This window comes from Gobio gobio (genome assembly GCF_949357685.1).
Source record: "Gobio gobio genome assembly, chromosome: 21".
Classification (NCBI taxonomy): domain Eukaryota; kingdom Metazoa; phylum Chordata; class Actinopteri; order Cypriniformes; family Gobionidae; genus Gobio; species Gobio gobio.
In genome coordinates, this window is record NC_137117.1 from 45,096,758 (window position 1) to 45,121,276 (window position 24,519).

The window sequence follows — 24,519 nt, forward strand, 5'->3', positions numbered from 1 at the left end:
TTCCGATGCTCCTGGGGCATACGGCATCCGGTCACATCCGGAATTGCTTCATATAAGACCGCTTTAGCACTGGTTACACGACGAGTCCCGAGATGGGCATGGCACCATGCCACACTCCAGGTGACAATCACACCCGCCTGTTGCTGAGCTTTCAGCCAGTGGTCAGACCTTGCTTTTCTACAGGCAGGAGTTCCCCTAGAACAAGTGTCCAGGCATGTTGTAGTCTCAACAGATGCCTCCACCACCGGCTGGGGTGCTGTGTGCAACGGGCGCTGCCTCTGGCTCCTGGACAGGACCGTGACTACAGTGGCATATCAATTGCCTTGAGTTGATAGCAGTATTCCTTGCCTTGCGCCAGTTCCGACCGCTGCTGCAGGGCAAGCATATACTGGTCCACAGTGACCATTGAGTACTTCAACCGTCAAGGTGGTCTATGCACCCGTTGCATTTCGCAACTCACCGCCATCTCCTCGTCTGGAGTCAGAAGCAACACAGGTCTCTTTGTGCCATTCACATTCTGGGGTGAGCTCGATCATGCAGCCAATGGACATGTCCCACTGCCAGTTGTTTTACTCCCTGACACTGAGGCAAGTTGTGATGGTTCCCAGAACTGATGGTCCTTACGACAGCTCCTCCCTGGAGGATTCCCCCGAGGAAGAACCTGCTTTCTTAAGGACGGGGCACCCTTGTCCAGACCTCTGGAACCTCCATGTGTCTCTGGATGGGACGCGGAGGACTTAAGTAACCTACCCCCAATGTAGTAGACACAATCACATCAGATAGAGACCCCTCTACGAGGCACGCTTATGCTTTTAAGTGGAGTCTGTTCATTGACTGGTGTTCTACTCACCGAGAAGACCCCGTAAATGCCCGATCAGAGTCGTCCTTTCCTTCCCACAAGAAGGGCAGGAGCGAAGGCTGTCTCCCTCTACCCTGAAAGAGTATGTTGCCGCTATCGCAGCACATCACGATGCAGTAGAAGGTAAAGCTTGGCACATACTCTGCAAGAACAAAGAAATTTGTTCGTTTTCTCGAGGTGGCAAGAACAAGAACAAAGTTGGTTCTGGCCAGGACATTCCATACTTCACGAGAAAAGCAGTTTACTTTAAAAATCTGACCAATCACACAATAGTTCTCGGACACCCACAAGAAAAAAGTTCTGCTCAGACGATGTGTCGAGAACGAGCTGCAAGAACTCCCAAACCAGGGCTGCGAGAACAAAATGATGTCATTTTGTTCTCGCAGCCCTGGGAGCGAGAACTTTTTTCTCTGTTCTTGCGGAGTGTGTAGCGGCCTAAAGTCTGTGAATTCTACAATCTCTGAGTAGAGCTTGTTTTTTCCTGTGTGTTGGCTACAAGCAGGTAATACTTGGGGAGGCTTTCTCTGTGTCTCGCTTGCCGTGCCATTCCCCTCTTAAGATGGGATATGAGAGTTTATTTCGCTCCCCGGGCAGGTTCCCTGGTTCCCATCGTAACCTAGACGATCCACTTCTGCCTAGTCGAACTCCCTCCATATGAGCTCCACCACCTTGGGGTGAAGTCTCCATTCTTTCCTTGCTGAAGGCACAGAACATTATTTTGTCTGTGTGTTTTATAGCTTCCTGGTCATGACGTCACCCATCTATGACGTTCCACCATGCCATTGGACTGATTTCACACATGCTTCACAATGCAATCCCATAGTGTCACTACAATGACAAAATGCAAGTTCCCTCCAAAGGGAACCATTTTAAGGAATCAACATCAGTCTAATTGTTGCGTTTAAAAGTAGATATTTTAAGTTTTCTATAGACATATTTCTTTTGTCTGTGATACCCTGAGTTTCGGTTTATTTATGAGACGCGCTCCAGTTCACATGCAACGCATGTGGAAGAGCCAGGATATGTATTAATATAACTCTGATTGTATTCGTCTGAAATCATTGTCATGATTATATTGTCTGCTATAGACTATTTGCTTCTTATTTATTTAATCCAGGAAACTGGCTAATGACAAATTTAAGATTTATACAAAATGAAATTTACTTTAAAGAAAGGCTTTCTACAACACAAACTTAATGAAGTGGTCAAAATCATATCTTCATATTGCACATCTTTATGATGTGTAAAACATTCCTGATGACTCTAGAAAATTAGTAAATGCAACTACAGAGAAAGATACTGCAGACGTGGGAGAAATGACTGAACATTTTGCCTCCGAGAATCCTTTTGCTTGACAAATGGTACAAATCTGTTTATCTTAAATGTGGTTTTCTGAGCAACAAAGGTACACACAGTGATACAAACAGTACTGATGGCATCCTGGAAGTTCATCAAAGTGGATTTACGTTAGCAGCAGAAAACAGCGTCTTCTCAACTTGAACAACACAAAACAAACTCTTCCAGTCTCAGCTACAAACTACAGTGTTTTACAGGGGCAAAGTAGATGTTGTTTGCAGGCTGGGCAGCCAATGATACGGAGACCCTAAAGGAACATGGAGGTGGAAAATGTTCAAACAGCTCATTAACAATGGAGCGGCTCATTGAGTTTTATTTTGAATTTGGGCTTAAGTATAAAGAAATACAGTCAGTGCTTAGTTCAATAGTGGCAATATATTCCCAGAATTGAACTTCCCGGATGAATAACTCATGAGCTAAACGTTGTTAAAACACAAATGGCCCCTCTTTAACGTAGAAGCTACAACCTAATTTTCATCAAAACAAGCCTTATGATATAAATTTATCTCTATGAGCAGGCGACCTATAAGGGGCCGTCTGCAAAGCGCAAATCCCGAAAAGAGTTACAACAAAAATAGATGAATCAACTTCAATGTTACACACTGTAGTGTCTCCAAATTCAGTTTACACATCAATGGTCTCCTACTGGTCATACTATAACACTTAGTTTGATCAAATGTGCATAATTTTTAATTATTATTAAAATATTCAACAGAATGCCACATCGCTCCTTAGCTTTATTTTTTGTTAAATAAATAGTCACAATGTAATATATCATGTGAAGTTGTTCATCTGAGGATGTATTTGCCTAATTTTAAGACTTAAGGACCGGATTATTATTTTTTTTAATCATGTACTGATACATAAAACCATAGAATTCAAACGAGGGTGTACTTTCTTCTTCACATGACTGTAGAACATCGTTTAAGGGCTTGCTAAGTACTTATTCAAATGAAGAACCTAATCAAGAGAGTGTGTGATTAGACGCAGCTTTGAAAACGGGTTTTTTTTTTCAACCATTATATTTCCATTTAAAAAATGTATCTTAATTAATTGCAGTGTAAATGCATTCAATGCACTTGCAAAATAAATAAAGTAAACCCCTCTCCAGCTCAGTCCAGCCCTGTATAACATGGCACTAAATATATTCATATACCACTCTATTTCTGTTACCATGTTCATAGTTGTATTGCCATTACGCATGTTCCATAAATGATGTGTGACTATTTATATTTACAAACCTTCAGTAATTTCAGTCATAATACAGTATCGACAGCCTCATACTATGTATGTCGAGCTTATCCTTACAAAGGCTGATTATTATATTATTATTAAAATGATTAGTGCTCACTGTGTTTTAAAGAACAGGAAATACACCTAATCAAAAGCAGAAACCAAAGTACACTTTAATTATGACTTTAAAAAGCATATAATTATGTGTGCAGAGAACACGAGAAATCATTTTTAAAGCATCAAAAGAACAATATATGAACAGTAATTCATAAGTGAAGAGGTTTCATTTATTCTAGAATATTCCATGAAGGGTTCATTTACGGGCATGTCGCAAAAGGTAAAAAGCTTTCATTTATAAATTGGGGGTTAATGCATGTGCTGAACATTGAGAAAATCACTAAGGAACTGATCATAGAGATATTAATGCTTCTATTTTGAACATATCTTTGAACTTGGGCATCTCCATTAGCTTAGCAAAAGACACGGCCAGCAGAAACAGCATACGTGTATTCACTATGGACATATTTTCATCAATAGTTGTTTATTAGTGGAACGTAAAAATCACATTCTTCTTTCAGTTTCACTTAAAAAACAAATCAGAACAACAACAAAAAACTGAATCTGAAAGCATGGACAAATAAACGTTAGAAAACAAAAGGTCAAATCATCTCGTAATAGGTTTATAAAGTGTCCATTTTCAGTGCGTAATCATATTCAGGATTCATGGGTGAGCTATGAACTCGCGTCCACAATGTCCATTGGCTCTTCCTTCTCTGATCCATTGGATTGGTCGCAGTTTATTCCGTTGTTCTGGTGGTTCTCCGAGCGGACGCTCTGCTCTTTAGGCGTTGGGGAGTTGTGTTTGGGGCTGTCAGATACTGTCCTGTCCATAGTTGTACCTGAGGCAGTTTCTTCCAGAAGTTCCCTCTGGGAGTCAGCCGGACTGTCCATCTCATCCCGGGAATCCTCACCGTCGCTGGATCCGGCCGCAGAACCAGCTACACACTCACAGAGAGTCTCTGAGACCTCCGCTTGTGGAGCCGCTTCAGGCTGCTTTCCTCCTGCTTGGCCTTCAACACCAGCAATCTCTCCGTTGTCAACACTGGTGCCATTATTGAGAGGCAACTCTCCCGAAGGAGCATCTAGATGATCTTCCGATGAGCCCTCAGAGGGTTTGTCGGAGTCCTCTGGCTTCTTTGCATCTATGAGATCTCCAACTGGCTCACTCGCGGCTTCTCCATCCTTGTGTTTGTATCGTGGATGGCTTTCCTCATTTGCTGCGCTCTCTCCGCTGCCAGATAAAGAGTTCTGCCGCTTCTCCGACTTCTTCTTGAAGCGTTTTTGGATTTTCCTGGGGCACCACACAAACTTGTCTTTGGGCTCAAAGTGCAGAAAGGCGAGGCGGACCAGCTTCCTGCGCTCACGCTTGTCTCGCACGGCAAACAGGAAGTAGTCGAGCACGCTGCGCTTCACACTGCTGAGGGTCTTCCTCACCAGGGTCTCCTCCAGGAAAAAGCGCACCAGAGGGGCTTGGAAATGCTCAAAACCCAGCTCTCCCAGACTCTTGAGGATCCGGGTGATTCGGAGGTTATTGTGCATGTTTCTGAAAGCAAATATTACATTATTATTCAGTGATGTGTGATATACAGAAACAAGCACAAAAAAGAAGAGAAAAATCAGGCAGTTATTTGGATGGTTTTGATACATCACACCCGATCAGCCCTTTTGTGATTTTGAAATATATTTATGTATTTTGTAGCAAATGCACGAATGTTACGGTCACTTCATTTCTTATTTGGAGCCGACTTCATTGCTTCTGTCTGACACTCACTTTGCTGTCTGCCTTCAAAGACAAAACAGTAAATGCTACTTCATGCATTCTGACTTATTTAGGACAACATGGCCACAATTTCACAAAATGGACGTATGACGGAGTATTTCAGTGCCAAATACACTCCTTCAGGATTCAAACAAGTTTCAGAAGAAAAAAAAAATTGTATATGGCCCTGTATGACATCATAAAGGGCAAAATTGCTTGTATGGACGGACACACACACACACACACACACACACACACACACACACACACACACACACACACACACACACACACACACAATGGCATTATCCCTGGATAACGTTCGATTCACTATACGTTGGTGTTCACATTATATGCACTTATGCGTCAATTGCCATCAAAACACAGACATTTGATGCAGTTTCACTCACCGCCTGCGGTTTCAACTCGTGACCGGGAACAAACACACACACACACACACACACACTTGCACAACTCTGGCAACACAAACTCCACTGTTCCACTGTTCCCTTAACACTGGGTTATTTGGGAAGGTGATCTTTCCCTCACACCAGAAACACTTCTTTAGGGACATTGTGTGGATCTCGTGTCTAAAAACAAAATGCCAGCGCCGCCGACGGCCTCCATAACCCGAACGAAGCTCGCGCTCTTGCTCTTGTGTGTGTGTGTGTGTGTGTGTGTGTGTGTGATGGGTAGGTTTAGGGTCAGTGTAAGGGGATAGAAAATACGGTTTGTACGGTATAAAAACCATTACGCCTATGGAATGTCCTCACATTTCACAAAAACAAACGTGTGTGTGTGTGTGTGTGTGTGTGTGTGTGTGTGTGTGCGACTCTTGTGACACTGCACGCCTGTTATAAATATGATAAAACTAAAGACTCTTACTCAAGATTAACATGAGACTGGCAGAAACTGTGTGTGTGGGCCCTTTAAAAAAGTTGAAACTAAGAGATTAATAAATCTGTTGCAACCTGATGTGACTTTGTATCTTGGCATTTTAAAGATGGATTGAAAAGATTTTTATGACACTGCCTGAGTGATGCTTACAAAGATAAGCTGTACAACAAAAATTAATAAAAGCTGTTAATAGCCACATTAAAAAAATCAGCCAAAATACAATTTAATGTTTTGTCGAAAAAAAAAAAAGAAAAATCCTATTTGTCAAGTGGCTTATTAGGAACAGCTCTACAGACTCGCCTTCATTTGAAAACACACTTTATTAGAAAACTGGGGTGTAGGGCTTAATAGGGTCAATTTATTGAAATTGTGAAGTACATTTGAAGATATGAGGCCTGTGCGTCATTACACTCCAGCTCAGCCTTTCCATAGTTGTATTTAGTGTGTTTGAGTTGTAAACCAGAGTTACTAACAGTGGACAACATGGTAAGAAAAAGCATAATAGACATTATAATAGACTTGGGCTGTTGGAGAAGGGTCTGCACAAACACTTCCCTCGTGCACTTGATGAAGTTGAACACGCTTCAAAATAGCGGTGGGGATTGCTTTATCCTCTTTTATCTACAACATTAGTATTACAGCCTTTCTCTGTCATTCACATGGATATAAATAGATTATTTAAAAATCTCTGTAACCAAAATATATCAGCCTACATCTGTTAAAGGGATGCTTTTTAACGTCTTCCTCTAGTCTGTGATGTATCTGTTTGTGCCTGTAAAGATCTGTTACCAAGCTCATAGTCTCCCTCAAAGAGATGTATTCTGTCTAACAGAGACACTGATCCAGACCTGCCTAAAACGCCTCAATCCAAGTCCAGATATTACTTCTGCAAACGGCCACATCGCAGAGAAAGAAAGAAGACGGGGCTTCAGTGAATTGTAGTGTTGTTGCAGAGACGCTGTGTGTTTTCTAATGGATCAGTTCAGATTTATTGGTAATGCTGTTCCTGAGAAGTACGACCCAAAAGTCCTCAGCCTCAGAGAGTATGACACCGGCTATACACACCTAAATAAAGGAAAAATATACTGTATTTTTTTTTTTTTTTTTTGTGAATTGAATTAAACCATATAACGTCATATCTGAAAGGTAAGAGTAACAAAATAAAAACTTACTGTGAAACATTCTGACAAATCTGACTCGGGCTTGAACTAATAGGTGATGCCGATGACAGTTAGTTCACACACAAAAAAGTTAATTCTTGTAAAAAGTTGTTATTTTCACTTGGTTTTTTGCGCACTAAAGTATTCTCATCTCTTCATAACATTAAAGCTGAACCACTGGAGTCACATGGACTATTTTAATACTTCCTTTCTGGATCTTGAAAGTGTTCATTAAACAGCTGTCTATGGAGGGGTCAGAGAGCTCTCGGATTTCATCAAAATATCTTCATTTGTGTCTGAAGATGAGCGAAGGTCTTACGGGTTTGGACATGAGGGTGAGGAATTAATGACAGAATTTACATTTGTGAGTGAACTACCCCTTTAACTGTGTTTACAATCAAGTCAAGTCAACTTTATTTATATCGCGCTTCTTACAATGCCGATTGTTTCAAAGCAGCTTCACAGTGTTAAACAGGAAAATAATGCAGCATAATTTGATTCGCTCTGGAGAAAACGGTGATGTCATCAGCTCATTTCAATTATCATACAGTGACAATGTGGGCTTTAGATCAGTAATTTAGTTTATATAGTTAATTTAGTTTACTTAATTAGATTATTTTTGGATATTTAGTTGAAAATGTAGTGTCCCCAATCGCTTTAGAAGCCTTAGAAGCTGAAGTTACGATTCCGACACGCTTGAGGGTCAGCTGGCCAATCAGAGCACTGGGTCAGCTGGCCAATCAGAGCACTGGGTCAGCTGGCCAATCAGAGCACTGGGTCAGCTGGCCAATCAGAGCACTGGGTGAGCTGGCCAATCAGAGCACTCTGGGCTTTTCAGAAGGAGGGGCTTTGTAGAAATCAGAGCATTTCAGACAGACTGGGAATAGAGGAGCTACATTAATGTACACTACGTGAAAAATAATACTTTTTTGAACATTAAAGCATGTAGGCCTATTATATTACTACTACTACAATGCAAGTTATTAGCTGCTAAGAACTGATTTTTCATGACTCGCCGACAGGTTTTGCGAAATCGCTGATAAACGCGCGAAATCATAGGCAAAATCGGTGCTCGTGCACGCGAGTCACAATCAGGCAGTGTGAATTAACAAAGACGCGATCTGAGTGTTTGGCATGGCAGGGCTCCAGACTGAGACTAAAACGGTCGCATTTGCCACCAAAAATATTAATTTGCGAGTGATATTTTTGCTGAGATCGCCATTGGCGACCAGTCTTGTTGTGTGTTGACGTAATAAAATGAGACGACGCGCAGCAAAGTTACAGAGGAAAAAACCTGCTGAGTCGGAGCTGCAAAATACGCGTCAGAAACGGATGTCAAAACAGAAAATATCATGCTTTTTCAAAGCCCTCATCTCTATCAAGCAACAACACTGACGGCCGGAAAGAGATAGAAAGAGAGATAGAAAGAGAGATAGAAAGAGAGATAGAAAGAGAGATAGAAAGAGATAGAAAGAGAGATAGAAAGCGATAGAGACGTGTCATGAATGAATATCCAGTCCTCTACTCTACTTGTAAAAGTGCAGGAAGGCTGTGTGGACGTCACTAATCAGTAGCAATTCTCGTTTTTAATTGATACTGATACTTATTCTCAATATATTTTACTCTTATTAAACTTTTCTGTTACTGCCTTAACTTCACAGGAATACGCCAAACGTATCACCGCCTGCCGGACGGCTATTTTAAATAGGGAATAAAATTCCTTTCTTGCCTTGCATTGACTCTCTTAACTTGTTATCTGAAGGAAAAATAAGATCACAGATGTTTTCGATCATGCTTATCTGTCCGCAGTGAAGTTTAGCGGATGTGTGTGTGTGAGTGGATATTTTTGAGTGTGTTTGTGATGAGCGGATCATAACATTGTAAATAATTACGGGTGGATGAGAGATAAATAATTAATGTGTTGATATTATTAAAGACACAGAACTCTCATTTCACTGTAAAACGCAACGAACGTGCGTCACTCTTTCACAAAACCAGCGTCTATTCAGTGAAAACAAATCAAGGATGCGATATGCTTAGAGCACCTCCTAGTGGACAGTATATATAACGCAAAGGAAAAATCCTACATGAGATATTGCTTAATAATTTAACACTTTTACCTAAAAAATATACACTAACTTAATAGAAATGATTCTGGTAAGAATTGTCCAACATAGTGATTGGAAATATCAACATGCTTAAAACTTTTTTCTTCAGGTTCTAATTTGCCAAATTTACCAAATTAACAAAAGGAAGGAAATAAAGTAAAGAAAAATGTGGGAGCGTTTTAAGTAGTTTAACAAGACAAATCAAGTGTTGTGCAGCCTGTGTGATGTGCAGCAGCTGTGAAGCGCTCTATGTATATGACAATAAATTAATAAAGCCTATAGTGGAGAAAACTGCGAAAATCGCTCTGTGTGTGTGGTGTTGTTAAAATGTTAAGAGGCGCATAGATTTAAGTTGTTTCAGTTCTACACAGGCAAAAAAGACAAAAAAAAAAATGTTTTACTTAACCTGTTGTCTTAATGAGAAAGAATGGAAGAAGCCAAAAATGAAATTCAGCACCGCCCATATAATTGCATATGAAAAATTTAAATACGTTCATTCTTTTGTGGCACTTGAAAAAATTATTTGGCGCCTAAGTTTTTCCCTTATAGGAGCCAATGGCTCCTTAATTGATATTTTTGTCTGGAGCCCTGCATGGTAAATCTCGACCTGTCGTGATTCAAAATCCTGCCGAAATGTGTTCTGACTGAAAATGACATTGGCGATGACCTACAGCCAATGAGAGCGAGATACAGGACAGCGCACACCATCTGATGCACACGATCCCACGAGTTTGAAACTCGCGCAGTGTGAACGCGCCATTAAATGTGGTGATTTTAAAATCTTGTTAATGAATAATGCAATTTTTCTATTTTTAATTACATGTTGGGTCAATGTGATATACATATGTCAGCATCAGGGATGGAAATTAAATTTTTTGTCCACCGGCCACTGTGGCTGGTGGATTTCAAAATCTACCAGCCACTCAATGTTTTTACCAGCCATTTCTTGTTTTTAACCGACAATGTGTAACTGCATGTGAAAATTAATACTACAAGCTCTACAATACTTCAGCAGTTTATTTAATCTCAAGTCTCAATGAAATACTGGCATTTTCTCTTTCTCTCTTATACACACACAAACCATGAACTGATATTAATTTCATTAAATGAGTCGGGCAGATTAATGGATGTGGCATTTGGATGATTCATGGTCTTTTATGGCTTCCAGTTTTAGGTTTTTAGTCCCAACAATGAAACTATTAGTTTTGGCATCTTCTGAAGCGTGTTGACGACATACTAGGGTTGCCACCTTCAGTCTGGCAAAATAAGGGACACCCATTCACGACAATGTAACATTTTTATATTATTTTACATTTGATTATTTAATTTATTTCTAAAGCCTATTTGGTGCACTTTAAAGGGATAGTTCACCCAAAACTAAAACATTCTGTCATCATTTACTCTCCCTCATGATGTTCCAAACCTGTATGAGTTTCTTTGTTCTGCTGAACACAAAAGAAGATATTTTGCTGAAAGTTTGTACCCAGGCTGCTCTGGGGCACCACTGACTTCCATAGTAGGAATGAATCTTCCAATGTGTTCAACATAACAAAGAAATGTGTACATGTTTGGAACAACTTGAGGGTGAGTAAATGATGACAGAATTTTCATTTTTGGGTGAACTGTCCCTTTAAGCAGTCATTCTGAACCACTAATCACTTTTTTGACAATTCTGAAATTCAAAATGGTTAAATTTTGTATTAATTTACTTAAATTTTGACTGTTATTATGTAATTATTTGTCCAATTTTTATCTAAATATTATTTTAATAAAGGGCAAACTTTATATGGCAGGATTATTTATTAGGTATGATTAAAATTATACATTAATAATTACATTAATTAGGCTATAATCTATTAATTAACCTGTCTAAAAATATATAATAATTCTGTCTGCCAAGCTCTGATAATGTATGGAATATTATATAAATATATTATCCATTTAAAAAAACAATAGACCTATACCTTGTAACAAGTACAATTCGGTGCTGCTCCTTTAAGGGGGAAGGCACTTATTTCACTCACTCGCTGAGTGGGCAGTCCTTAGATGGAGCACGAGCTGTGAGCTGCATGTATGCTTTATATATTTCTGTTGCTCTTTATCGTTTATTTTTCCATTCAATAACGCTGTTGTCAGTGAAGTGTTGCAAACGAACGTTACCCCATTAGTGCATGGGAATGGCGCTGATAATAAACCCCATGTGAAACGTCAGCCTGCCTACGTGAGTTTTGCTTGCACTTGGCTGAAGCCATTCGGTCCAGCTATCCGGTCTCTCTCTGTGTCACTGCTGCTGCTTTAAGTCAGTCAGTCTGAGCAACTGAAATGCTTCTCATAAAGTGTGCAGTTCGCCTGAGGTTCATCACGAGTTACTGGACAGACCCATTGATACCTTTTTTTCTATTCAGCTCTATATCTGGAGATCCTCTTGCGTTCAAACGGTGGATGCGACGCAAGCTCGATATGTCTTTAAAAAAACCGCGCACGTTTCCAGCGCATGTTCTCGAGACTCCGCCGCTATGGCAATAAAGCCGCTTAACGCAACCACGCGCAAATTAACTTCTCTACTGCATATTGTGAATTTGATTTGTAACGGCACATTTCTTTTTGAAGGTGTGACTCGTCTAAAAGTGTCCGCTGTCCAGCTGAAACAGTCGGCTATGCTATTTTTATTTACCCGCCACGGTAGCCGGTAGGTGAAGCGAATCTACCCGCCACAACACAAAATCACCCGCATTTGGCTGGTGGCGGGTGCTAATTTCCATCCCTGGTCAGCATGTATTGGCCATTGGTCAGCTTCGTCTTGGATATCAGTTATAGTCATTGGAAATAGTGTTAGACTGATATATCGGCCGATATTTGCTATTTTTACGTGTATCGGCCCATATAAGGCTGCTGCGTTTGCCGATATTTTTACGTGTATCGGCCGATATAAGGCTGCTGCGTTCGCCGATATTTTTACGTGTATCGGCCGATATAAGGCTGCTGCGTTTGCCGATATTTTTACGTGTATCGGCCGATATAAGGCTGCTGCGTTTGCCGATATTTTTACGTGTATCGGCCGATATAAGGCTGCTGCGTTCGCCGATATTTTTACGTGTATCGGCTGATATAAGGCTGCTGCGTTCGCCGATATTTTTACGTGTATCGGCCGATATAAGGCTGCTGCGTTCGCCGATATTTTTACGTGTATCGGCCGATATAAGGCTGCTGCGTTTGCCGATATTTTTACGTGTATCGGCCGATATAAGGCTGCTGCGTTCGCCGATATTTTTACGTGTATCGGCCGATATAAGGCTGCTGCGTTCGCCGATATTTTTACGTGTATCGGCCGATATAAGGCTGCTGCGTTCGCCGATATTTTTACGTGTATCGGCCGATATAAGGCTGCTGCGTTTGCCGATATTTTTACGTGTATCGGCCGATATAAGGCTGCTGCGTTCGCCGATATTTTTCCCCCTGCATTATTTCCAGACAAGCGTCCACAGGGCAGCTCTCACCGTCTTCAAACTGTCTTGCTCTCCCTCGCGCATATTAATCTAAATCAATTGAGAATTGACACGATGGTAAAAGGCGGAAAGACTGAAGTTTCACGTGGAGCATTGGGAGATTTTTTCCTGAATTACTGCTGGTGTTGCTCTACAAGAGATTAAGTGAAGTGCACCTGCACTCTAAACAATGCTGGGTTAAAAATAACCCAAGCTGGGTTGAAAATGGACTAACTCATCAATTGGGTTGTTTTAAGCAAACATTTAAACCAACCGCTGGGTCAAAACAACCCAATTTGCTGGGTTATTTCATATTCAACCCAACTTATTTTTAACCCAGCATTTTTTAGAGTGTAACCATTAAATGACTATGTTGTAAACAGTTTTAAATGAAGTACAGTAAGTTAGTGTGCACTTTATTATGCTGCTTGCTTGTTGATACTGTGCAATAGTGTGATTATTTTATTTATGCTTAAATATTTATTCTCACCACTGAACTCTTTTTTTCTTGTTCTACCTCGCCTGTTTTTACTATTTGTTAAATATTGTTTTTTTTTAGTTCAATAAATGTTCCTTTTTTAAATTGTAAATTTTTAATTATCATCATGATCATGGTGTCATTTTTGTGATGTAAATTGAGGGAGCAAAAGCAGAATCGGCTCCAAATATCGGCTCAAGAAAATCTGCAGCCCGTATCGCTCACCGGCTGAGGCTGATGGAAAAAAGAACGAATCCATATCGGTCGATCCCTAATTGGAAATGTAAAATAAAAAAGGTTTGACCACTAATCCACACCTGAGACAATATCTAAATGACTGGAAACTGAACAAAATGGAGGACTGATGCTGTGTTCACTAAACAGCCATCTTCTCATTTGTTTTAGATGATATGATCGGTCTAAAAGACTGAAGGCAGGAACACCTCACCTCTCTAAATTGGCGAACCGCTCCCTCCAGTTCTCGGCGCGCTTCACCTCCCCAGTCTCTCTGTTGAGCAGCTGTAGCCCGTAGAAGCCAAGCATGAGTTCGTAGGAATCCAGAAGACGGCTCTTTGCCTCATCGCTCTCCCTGAACGCCTGAGGAACACAGAACAGGAGTCACGACATTCCCACCGCATCCAGGACACATAAAGAGGACCGTTTGGAGCCTCTGCAGGACTCGACATTAAGCTGGTTCACATGCTTGTCCTTCGGATAAGTACATTTGTCATTCACTTGTCTGAGGAAAAAATTATCTTGTCCGGATTTTTTATTTTCTTTGTAAATATAATCTATTCTGAAGCAATATTCTCACCAGAGTTCAATCAGCTTTGACATATTTAAATATTTTACCTTTTTATAAAGGGCATTTTTCCATAATCTTATTAAATATAGGATATGCTTCAGCTTTCATTTTATATTTTTAAATTTGATCAATAAATTAAATTAGAATAAGACACTATAGGCTGTTACCAATTAAATTAAATTATTTACACTGAAAAATTACAACTGTATTAAATAATGTTATGAGATTATTTTAAATATTTTTGAATATACAAATAAGAAATGTTGGAAAGATGAAACTAAAGCACCAGTAGGTGGCGCTGTGACTGTCTGAATGAGCGAATCATTGAGTCGATTCAGTGAATCATTCAAGAATTAGGCGATCGTTTACTAATAGGTCATTGAATCTTTGATTCAACCGATTCATTCAAACGCTGAATCATTCACTAACACACACTGATGCTGTGAGATGCGTTACGGTTCTGCTGTGATCTTTGTTTGGAACTATTTTCGCTGCTGAAATAGAACAAAAACAGTCCAATTGCATCTAAAATGTAAGTGACTTAATGTTAATTAATTGTTTATGGAGCGGTCGTATGAAATCAGTGTCATGTTCAGTCGTGATGATATTCAGGAAAACACACTCTTGTTAGTGTGACGTTGCGTAACTGTATCATATGTTATAAATATAAAAACTGCACAATTTTAACCGTGTATGTTAACTGAGTTTCTGTGTGTGAGCGGCGCTCATTTGTTTTGGATTTTCTCCTCGAGAGGCGACGCGAGCCTCAACAGCTCAACCTTATTAACGTCAGTTCGTTTTATATTATCCACTATCCATCTCCACTTACACTAACTGAATGCAGAATCATTATTGCACTTTGGTGATTCCCTAGTTATTTTTTGTTTTGACGTTTTAACCAGGATACTTGTCGGGCAAGTAAAATTATTTTTCACTTGCCCCTTCAAAAAATCCACTTGTCCCGGACGAGCGTTAATGTGGAGCCCTGCTCTGGTGCTGGTTTAGACACTCACCTGGATTTCTTTCCTGGTGAGTTCAGCAGCCATGTAGTTCACCCCCGGCTCCCGCAGAGGAAACAACCTAAGAGCAACAGCTTTACTTGGACATTTCATCTGCTTAGGGAAACAAGAGGAGGTCAAAGAGGCCGTTCTTACCACTGAATGTAGGAATGAACTCTCTCCAGTCTTTTGTAATCCGTCTTCCACTCTGTGTGAAACGTCTCGATCGACACGTCTAAAGCACAACACAAGAGCTCAGACCCAGTGCAACACACCTTGACTTTGGGATTGTTATTGAGAGGAAGCAAGGACGTACCGTCAGGCGATGACTTAATTTCATTTAGATAGAATTTTAAATTAATCATTCTTTCTTCTGGGCATTCCTCTTCATTGATATTCTATAAAGAGATGATAAAAGATCACCACATCATCAGGTCTTTTTCATTGAAAGCAGGTTTTTGTTAACTCTAGCTCTTACTGGATATCCATGTCTATAGTTCTGCATGTCCTTGGCCGCTCGGAGGTTTCTGGAGGAAGAGTTGGACCACTGGAAAGATCAAAGGGACAAACATTAGTTTCAACTGCATCCCAAATCCCAAACCTAGATTGTTTGAGAACAGTGGTATCAACATAATCCAAATATGATATCAATCAAAATGTGGTCACGATGAATATCCCTGTAGTTCAATAACTGTGGAGAACACACATTATTGTGCAAACCATTTCATATATGCGAGCACAAAACCAGTCATGCGTCTCACGGGTATATCTGTGGCAATAGCCAACAATACATCGAATGGGTCAAAATTAAACATTTTTCTTTTATGCCAAAAATCATTAGGATATTAAGATCATGCTCCATGAAGATATTTTGTACATTTCCTACCGTACATATATCGAAAATGTATTATTAGTAGTAACATGCGTTGATAAGGACTTCCTTTGGACAACTTTAAAAGGAGATTTTCCTCAATATTTCGATTTTTTTGCACGTAAGAAATAACGCCATGCTTGTTTAAAAACACAATAATGTGGAGATGCTTGCCTGGGGTAACTAACCCCAGAGAAAAAAGGAACGACCCGCCATTTTAAGCAATGAAAAGTTTTGCACTGTATTGATCTGTCCACCTAAAATACATTTTTGGTGAAGAAAGAGGAATAGAGGAAAATGACAGGATTTTGTTTGAATAAGAAATTAATGCTCAGCATAACAAAACATGCTCAGGTCAAAGTGTCTGAATCATTTTTGGTTGATCAGTTTTACTGGTAGTAGTTACTGTATGAGGAATTATTGGGTATAATATGTCACAGTTGACTATTATCCTCACTTACAGAAATTAACTGTAATGTCCTGTACACACTAGAGAAACATTATATCTGTGTCTGAATCATTTTTGGCTTGACATATATATAAATAAGCTGTGGCGTATTTAATCTGATTTCTTTTTTTTCCGGCTAGTAGAAGTTCTGAATTAGCCTTACCAGACTCTCATATATTTCATTTGTACAGAGCCAGGCTAGTAGAAAATTTAGTAGCCATGAGTGAAAAAGTTAATTTCAAACCCTGACTAAGACATATTAAATATATACAAAAAAAGACTGAAATTAATAAATGGAATCTAATATATTTGCAAGCAGCATCGGTGCACAGTTGCCATGCATCTTTCCAAATATAATGCATGTAAAGTCAACAGTCTTGAATCTTCACTGATCCGGATTTGATAAAGCAACTTAAAAAAAATACATAAATACATGACTGTCCCACGAGAGACAACTGACTTCAGAGGGAAAGCAGGAAATGTTCAGCCACTGGTGCAAAAGCAAGGACTTGAAAGGAGTGGAGCATCAGAAACTCAGTAGCGTTTACCCAGAATGCCCTGTTGTGTGAAGCTTGTGCCTTGAGCTTACTAGATATAGGCCAGTTCAAAAGGATGGGCCACCCGAAAATATCTGCAAACTTATTAAAAGAAGCTATTAGCAGCTGGTCACTGGAAGACATTTTTGCTGGCTCATACTAATTATTTTTCACAGCTTGTTTCGCACTTTGCTTACAGAAGACACATACAATTTCACTTTCCATGAGCAAAAACTGTTGCAGATTCATGACAGTTTTTATGTGCCCTTATGAGAAGAATGCTTAGAATGAGAGCCATTACGTCTGGCAGATGTCAATCAGTCAGAATGTGTTAGGAAGTTTAGGATCTTTTACTGCAATTGGGAAGTCGACAAATAACTAAAGCAGTAAAAACTCCACTTTTGAAGAATAAATGCATATTGTTATGTAGTGTGTCTAATGTTTGAGAAAAAAAAATAAGGGGGCACTTACTTTCTTTCACTATTTTTCGAACATTTTGCTGAAATGTGTCCTGTGGTGTGACACAGAAAGAATTGAGAATATAGAGGCGTCGCACCAAAGCACAACAGAAATCAACTCTTTTATATTATAGTTTTATATCTTCCCATGTGCACATGTCGTGGGCTTCAGTAACATGGACAATTCAACTTATTTAAGATCATCAAGATCCTACACTTTTAGAAATATATGGAGGAATAAAATGATCGTTATTTACTAAAATAGACAATTATGCCGGAGCTATTTATTAACATTTGTGTGCTTTTCTTTTTAATTTATAAAAGTTGTAATTTACTGAACCATGCTTGAGACAGTCACAGAACTGGGAGGAGGATATGGGTTGGACCCCTGAAAATAATGAAATTAAATTAATTTCAACATATGAATTTAACAGAGACGTAACTGAGGGCAAGCTGAATAACACAGAGGTTTCATATACTCTGAATATAGTGCTGAAGGAAATATGTCCAGTGATCTTTAAAAAAAAATTTATTTGTTTATTTATTTATTTTTTAAACTACTTATAATCTATTTTCTAAATACCCCCACATCATTAGGCACATATAAAACCTCTAACAAATCATATTTTCCCACCTCAGGCATTAAAGACTTACTATTTTTAGCTTTTTTTCCAGATTTCTCAAATGATTTTACACAAAACTAGCTATAAAAACAAACATCTACCTACTGCTCATGTGTCCCTCATAACAATTTAATAATGTAATATTCATGACAATTCTCACATTTTTATGGGACTGAAGTTAAAAATAGACAAATTGTGTGTCTCTTTATTTTTGTAAAATAAAACAAAATTAAATTTAGATGTTTAACTAAAACCACAATTTTATTGTGTCAGTCCTTAACATGTCAAGCGGTAATCAGCAAGAAATGCCTTCTTTTTAATGGTCTTCATTATTTTTCCCTCCCCAAAAGAGTAGTTGAGAATAGACGGGGTTGAAGACTGTAACCGGTTTTGAAGGAGACAGATAGTCAGATCTCATTCATCACGAGTGAGGAGCTCAATGACAAGATGATCGCAGAAGATTTGGTTTCAAAGCACCTATTTAAGTGAGTTTGTCATTGTACTGTTTTGTTGTTGTGTTTTCCATTAATAATAATAGGCTAAAGAACCCACCATTCAAGCAACCCGCCCCTGAAAATGTTGTGTATTGTATATATGTAAATATATGTATTGAGTATAACTAGGTTGGGTTCCTATTCAACTGTTGGCTAGGCTATAATATAATAAAAAAATAAAAAATAAAAAAAAAGTGTTCTATTTTGATATGTTTTATACTGTAAACATATTCAAGTGCGAATGAGAACCGTTTCGAGAGGGATGCCAGGTGTGCGGAAGGGAGAAACAAAAAAACTAAATTTGAAAATCGAATACCAACCCACCGAACGAATATTCAGGTACAGCCCTACCATAGACCGTAATAAAAACATGGACGACGCGACTTCATTCGCCTCCGCTGAAGAACAGTGAAGCCTCCGGAGCTATACTGGGACCAGCCACCAGGGGGCGATGGAGGCGCGCCGGCTTCAGCTTCTGACAGGAAGGATTGGTTATGACCCCTATAAAGACACCTGAATGATGGCACATATTAGCGCTGGCGAAATTAATCGCTTCTTCGATGCGGGGACGATTTGGTATCGGTTCAGTAATAGACCATAACCGATTATAATGTACTGACGCTTTTCTGCCGTCATTAATCGCGTACGTGCTTTCTCGCGTTAGCATACAATGGCAGAGGGAGGAGAATTAAAATGCTCCAACTACGACATCTGGACACATTTCGGCTTTTATGAACAACCTGTGTGTAAATCAAATCTGATTTATCAAAACCATTTCATTTACTCTTGGCCACATAAATGTATCACCGCAAAACGGATATTAATCTCCAATTCCCGCAACACTGGTGAGATCATTCAGCTCTTTACTTTTAATGCAGATGATTGTAGTTTCCAGTAGTTTGAGCGTTGATGAAGAGATACTCAGCTGCGGCGATACTCTGGCTATAACATGTCATATAGCCCATAATACGCGCTCACACGTTAATTCTTTTAGCATTGTTGCGAGGAGTAAAATTGACATATGTGGTTTCAACAACCAGATGCTTTGAGACTGTTTAGTTATGACTGTAATGCGGCTCAGACCTCCTGAAGTGGCTTTAGTGTTAGTGTATTTGTTCTAAACGCTCCTGTCGTCTTCTGTGCCCAGACTTGAGTTTTGTTTGATACATTCAAGATGCGTGTTTTCTTTGAGCTGGTCAAATTAAAGGTTCAGTTCATAAAACTGACTGACAAAATTGTATACATGAGGATGCTGTGCATCGGGATATCGAACCGAACTAGGGATGCGCGGTATACCGGTACTGGAAAAATACCGGTATATATTTGATTTCAAACGGTACGATATCATGATTTTGCTCATTTCGGTATATGCTGCTGTTCCGAAGTTCACCGCTAGGTGGCAGCGCTACCCAAACTGACGTAAAACCGGCAAATGTGGCAACAGAACAAGATGAATACAGCAGATGAATCTCACTCAACACACACAAAACTCATTAATAAAGAGAGGAGTAACGTTAGACGTGAAATTTGGAATTACTTTGCTTATAAAACTGCTGAAGAACCATCAAACCTTGCCAAGCATCGTCACTTAATTCCTGACTTGTAAGACATTAAGAGATCGACAGGCGAGTGCATAATTCAAACGATCTAATTTAGACATTTTTCTTTTAACACTGATCAACGCACATACATAAGATCGTATCGTTTAAATATAAAGAAATCTCCAGCGTTTGTTTCAACCAGTGACGTTTAGACCTCATAATATTTGCACGCACACTATTGCACTATTTACATCTGCGAAAGACATGACCAACTGTGTTTATGTGACGACTCACTAAAGATGGACATTTGACATAATTTAGTGTGTATTTGACTGAGGAAAAACAACTTAATTTGGAATGCGCGAGCTCTTTAGGCTTGTGTGTGTGTGTGTGTGTGTGTGTGTGTGTGTTTGTTGTTGGCATGAGCACAAAGAAAACTCTCTCTAAACTCTCATCCCATATGTGTTACGAAATGCTCTAAAATCGCTTGCATGTTCAAATTGGCGAGTTTTAAAAAGACGTGGGCCGTGATTTCCGTCAGCTGTCCCGCAACAGAAGCGTAAGTGTTGAATCTGAGCGCGCAGATGCTTTTATTGAGCAGGTGCGATGTCTTTTAAAGCCAGGAGCAATTTGCTCATTTTGAGAGAATGGAGACGCGCAGTAATGCTGAAATTACTTACAAGAAAGTTTCCAAATGACTGATTGATGTGATAATCTTTGTTGATTAATTTAATAATAAACATTTGCGGTAATTTCCCGCTTCATAAACCCAAAACTTGTGAGAGTGAGTAAAATTATGCGCAATACCCGCATCATAATTCAGACCCTGTGTGGTATCGATTTAATATCGGTACTTCGGTATTAGATTGTGGTACCGAACCGAAGACAAAATTGTGGTATCGAGCCATCCCTAAACCTAACGCATGATAACCATAGCCGAACCGAATCGTGAGACCAGTGTAGGTGCACACCCTTACACATGTGGGTGGAGTCTACATGATTATGGGCGGAGAATGGCTGACGGGGTTGAGTTCAGACTGAGGGACATAACATTAGAGTCTGTTTTTTATCAAATATCTTGCATTTTTGTTTATAAAAACATTTAGAAAAGTAACAAATAAATACATACAATATTGCCAAAAATTATAGACTGCGCACATTTTGTTAAATATATAAGTTCAAATTCAGTGAAGTGCCTCAGGGACATGACAAAATGCTTGGTGTACGATAGAAATAAGACATTATTTCATGATAAAAAAATAACACACAGAGAAAAAGGGTGTTAAACTGTACCTTTAGGGGCACAACAGCTTGTCCCCGGGGCAATACCCTTAAAAGGACATCTGTGTATCTTTTTTTTTTTTTTTTACCAAAAAAAGCTTCTAGCAGTACCTTAAGGCACGCATTTGTACTCTAATATGCACTTTTTAGGAGTAAAAAAGGTACACAGATGTCCTTTTAAAGGTATTGCCCCGGGGACAAGCTGTTGTGCCCCTAAAGGTACAGTTTAACACCCTTTTTCTCTGTGTGTATTTTTTTTATAATTCTTTTATTTCATTATAATTGACCATCACTAAGTATCGTGAAAAGCTTTTAACATTTTCTTTTGGTGAACCAGCGCTTTGAGAAGTCCAGGGAACTGAAATAAGACCAAATCCCAGGAGCGAGAGTCCGCGGGTCCATCGTTTGGGGCCTTCTTCCAAAATATCAACTCCGTGCGTTAGGACGACATCAGGGAGAGTAAATTATGACAATTTACATGTTTGGGTGAACTAAAGAGGAGTTGTAGATTGACGTGAACGCACTGAAGCACAAACAGGAAATTTGTAAAACATATGAAATATTTACTCCATTTTAAAAAGCAGTAGCGCGAGATTAAATCACCATGGCAACCAACTAATTACAGGCCGTTTTCGATGTATATTACGGTCAGAGCCATAGAGAGATATATATATGGCTCTGATTACGGTTAAAAACCGAAACGCATACAGTCCGGTCTGAAAATGACACTGTTTCGCATTATCGCGGATTGTTATGATATTGTTATGATTGTGTTATGATTGTGTTTTTGACTGCAGGCGCTTCGCGCGACTTGTTATCATCTGGGACCCAGCGTATGACGTGCCGGCGGCGAGTGACGTCCTTCCGGTCAGCAGCGCTTTTGTTGAATAACTAACGTTAGCTAACATGCTATTCCACAAAACACACTCAAGCAATAAAAGTACACCAACTGCAAAGAAATAACCCGTCAAAGGGGTTTAACTTATTTATACACGTCCCGCTAGTGCTCGTTTCTGAGGAAAGGATGCGCGTGCGCGTGACTGTCCCTCTAACACACACACACACACACACACACACACACACACATATATAAACCAGACGTAAACCCGATCTGTCCAGAGGCAATATGACACACAGAAGTATCTCAGCGCAGCAGTAACGTTAGTTCACGGATTAATGAGAGAGAGAGGGCGACATACGAACGCGGGCCGTGTCTTCTTGCTGCGGCCGGTGTTCTCCAGCTCGTCCCCGTCGCTCTCCGTGTCCCAGGTGGAGTCATACTCACACACCAGATCGTCGTCCATCCCTACAGGTCATATGAGTGAGGAGAACCGCGATGAAACGCCCGGAGTTAGCCGAGAGTCCGCAGAGCTCCATTGGGTGTGCAGATGTGCGTCCGCGCGCGGCTCCACTCGCTCCCTCGCGCGCGCGGCCGCGGATGCTCGTCACAGACAGACACACACACACACACACACACACACACACACACACACACACACACACACAGGGAAACAGCCTTTTCAACCCTGCGTGTTTTCATGGCATTACATTGTTTAGAGCATAAGAAACAAATGAAACATTTTATGTCGTTGTTGAAAATGATATTTTATTCATACGCTATGTCCTCGTAAGGATACCGGGATAAAATGACATTTAAAAAATTCATTTTCAGGTTTAAGGATTTTTTTAACCAAACTTTGTTTAAAGGTGATTCTCAACTATGTTATGAAAGATATACCATAATCAATTGATATGCCATTTTACTTAAAGTGGGTAAAATGGCCAGGTTTTCCCGTTTAAAACAGCGTATCTGGATCTAATTTGCATATGAATGTGTTCTTGGAGCAATGCAATGAAAAAAGAGGTGGAATAATGAGAGTAATAGTTGGCAACATTTTCATAATAATAACCTATCGGTAACACTTTACAATAAGGTTCATTAGATAACATGAACTAATAATGAACTGCACTTATAAAGTTATATGAGTTAAATTCAACATTTACTACTACATTATTAAAATCTTGTTAACATTACGTTAACAAAGATGAACTAATACAGTAATGAATGTACTGCTCATGGTTAGTTCATGTCAGTTAATACATTAACTAATGTTAACTAATGAAACCTTATTTTAAAGGGTTACCATAATATCTAATATTTTATAGGAACATTGATATGCAATTTCTATATTCACTTGTGTCTCCAAAAATGCCTGATAAACATGTTTTAAACAGTGTGTCATTTTTAGCGGCATCTAGTGGTGAGGTCGTGAATTGCAATCACCCACCGCTCACCCCTCCCTTTCGGAGCACATGGAGAATCTACGGTGGCTGACACAGGACAAAGATGTGGTCTGAGACAGCATCGAGTGACTAGTGCTCTGTAGAGCAGTTTGTCCCTTTAGGGCTACCGTAGAAACATGGCGGCACAAAATGCCGACTTCACTGCAAGGGGAGCCGCCGCGTATCAAGATATAAATGGCTCAGTCTAAGGTAATAAAAACATAACAGTTCATTATGTAAGATCTTTATACACCACTGAAAACATAGTTATGCATTTCTGTTAATAGAGCCTCATAAATATTACACAGTGCAGCTTTAAAGCAACACTATGTAACTTTTGTCGCTCTAGCGGTTAATAAACTGAACTGCATGCGTCTTGTGGAAGATCATTGCAGCCGGAGCTACTTCTATCTGTTTATGTCTATGGCGAGCGCAGCGGTTCACACCAGACCGGTCTGAAACAGTCCCAATATAAACACTTATTACATGTGTACCGTGGTGATTCAGGGTAAGACTTTTGTGCACTTTTACTAAGATTATATGGGCACACAAACTCGTGATAGGGGGTTCATGCATTCTGACCTATTTACACAGCTAAAGAGTTGATTCTCATGATAAACATGGCCAAAGTTTCAAAAACGAGTTAAAGTATGCCGGCGTATTTCTGTGTCAAATACACTCCTTCAGGATTCGGAACGTTTTTTTTTCCAGAGTATGGCCCTGTATGATGTCATAAAGGGCGAAATCCCTTGTATGGGCACACACACACACACACACACACACACA

General features: G+C 39.7%; 1 protein-coding gene across 2 annotated transcripts; it reads right to left on the bottom strand.

The window, feature by feature from the left end:
- Nucleotides 1-3,603: 3,603 nt before the first annotated feature.
- Nucleotides 3,604-22,925, bottom strand: ogfr (opioid growth factor receptor). Of its 2 annotated transcripts, XM_079803132.1 has the most exons (8): nt 22,650-22,886; nt 17,525-17,564; nt 15,677-15,745; nt 15,515-15,596; nt 15,355-15,433; nt 15,214-15,280; nt 13,844-13,992; nt 3,604-5,051 (listed from the first exon to the last, which is right to left on the bottom strand). In XM_079803132.1, the coding sequence occupies exons 3-8, from the start codon at nt 15,701-15,703 to the stop codon at nt 4,181-4,183; spliced, it is 1,275 nt and encodes a 424-aa protein (XP_079659258.1). In that variant the 5' UTR covers nt 15,704-15,745; nt 17,525-17,564; nt 22,650-22,886; the 3' UTR covers nt 3,604-4,180. The 2 variants fall into 2 exon arrangements, with proteins under 2 accessions (XP_079659258.1, XP_079659257.1); XM_079803131.1 differs by lacking the exon at nt 17,525-17,564 and having other exon boundaries at nt 22,650-22,925.
- Between the last annotated feature and the right edge of the window lie 1,594 nt (nt 22,926-24,519).

Bases quoted from the DNA above. Each gene is read 5' to 3' on its own strand.
- ogfr (XM_079803131.1), bottom strand. From the start codon at position 22,754: ATGGACGACGATCTGGTGTGTGAGTATGACTCCACCTGGGACACGGAG. The intron at 15,597-15,676 runs GTAAGAGCTAGA...ATCTCTTTATAG, and splicing joins ACTATAGACATGGATATCCA to AATATCAATGAAGAGGAATG. The intron at 5,052-13,843 runs GTGAGGTGTTCC...ATTTGCTTTCAG, and splicing joins CGGTTCGCCAATTTAGAGAG to AAACATGCACAATAACCTCC.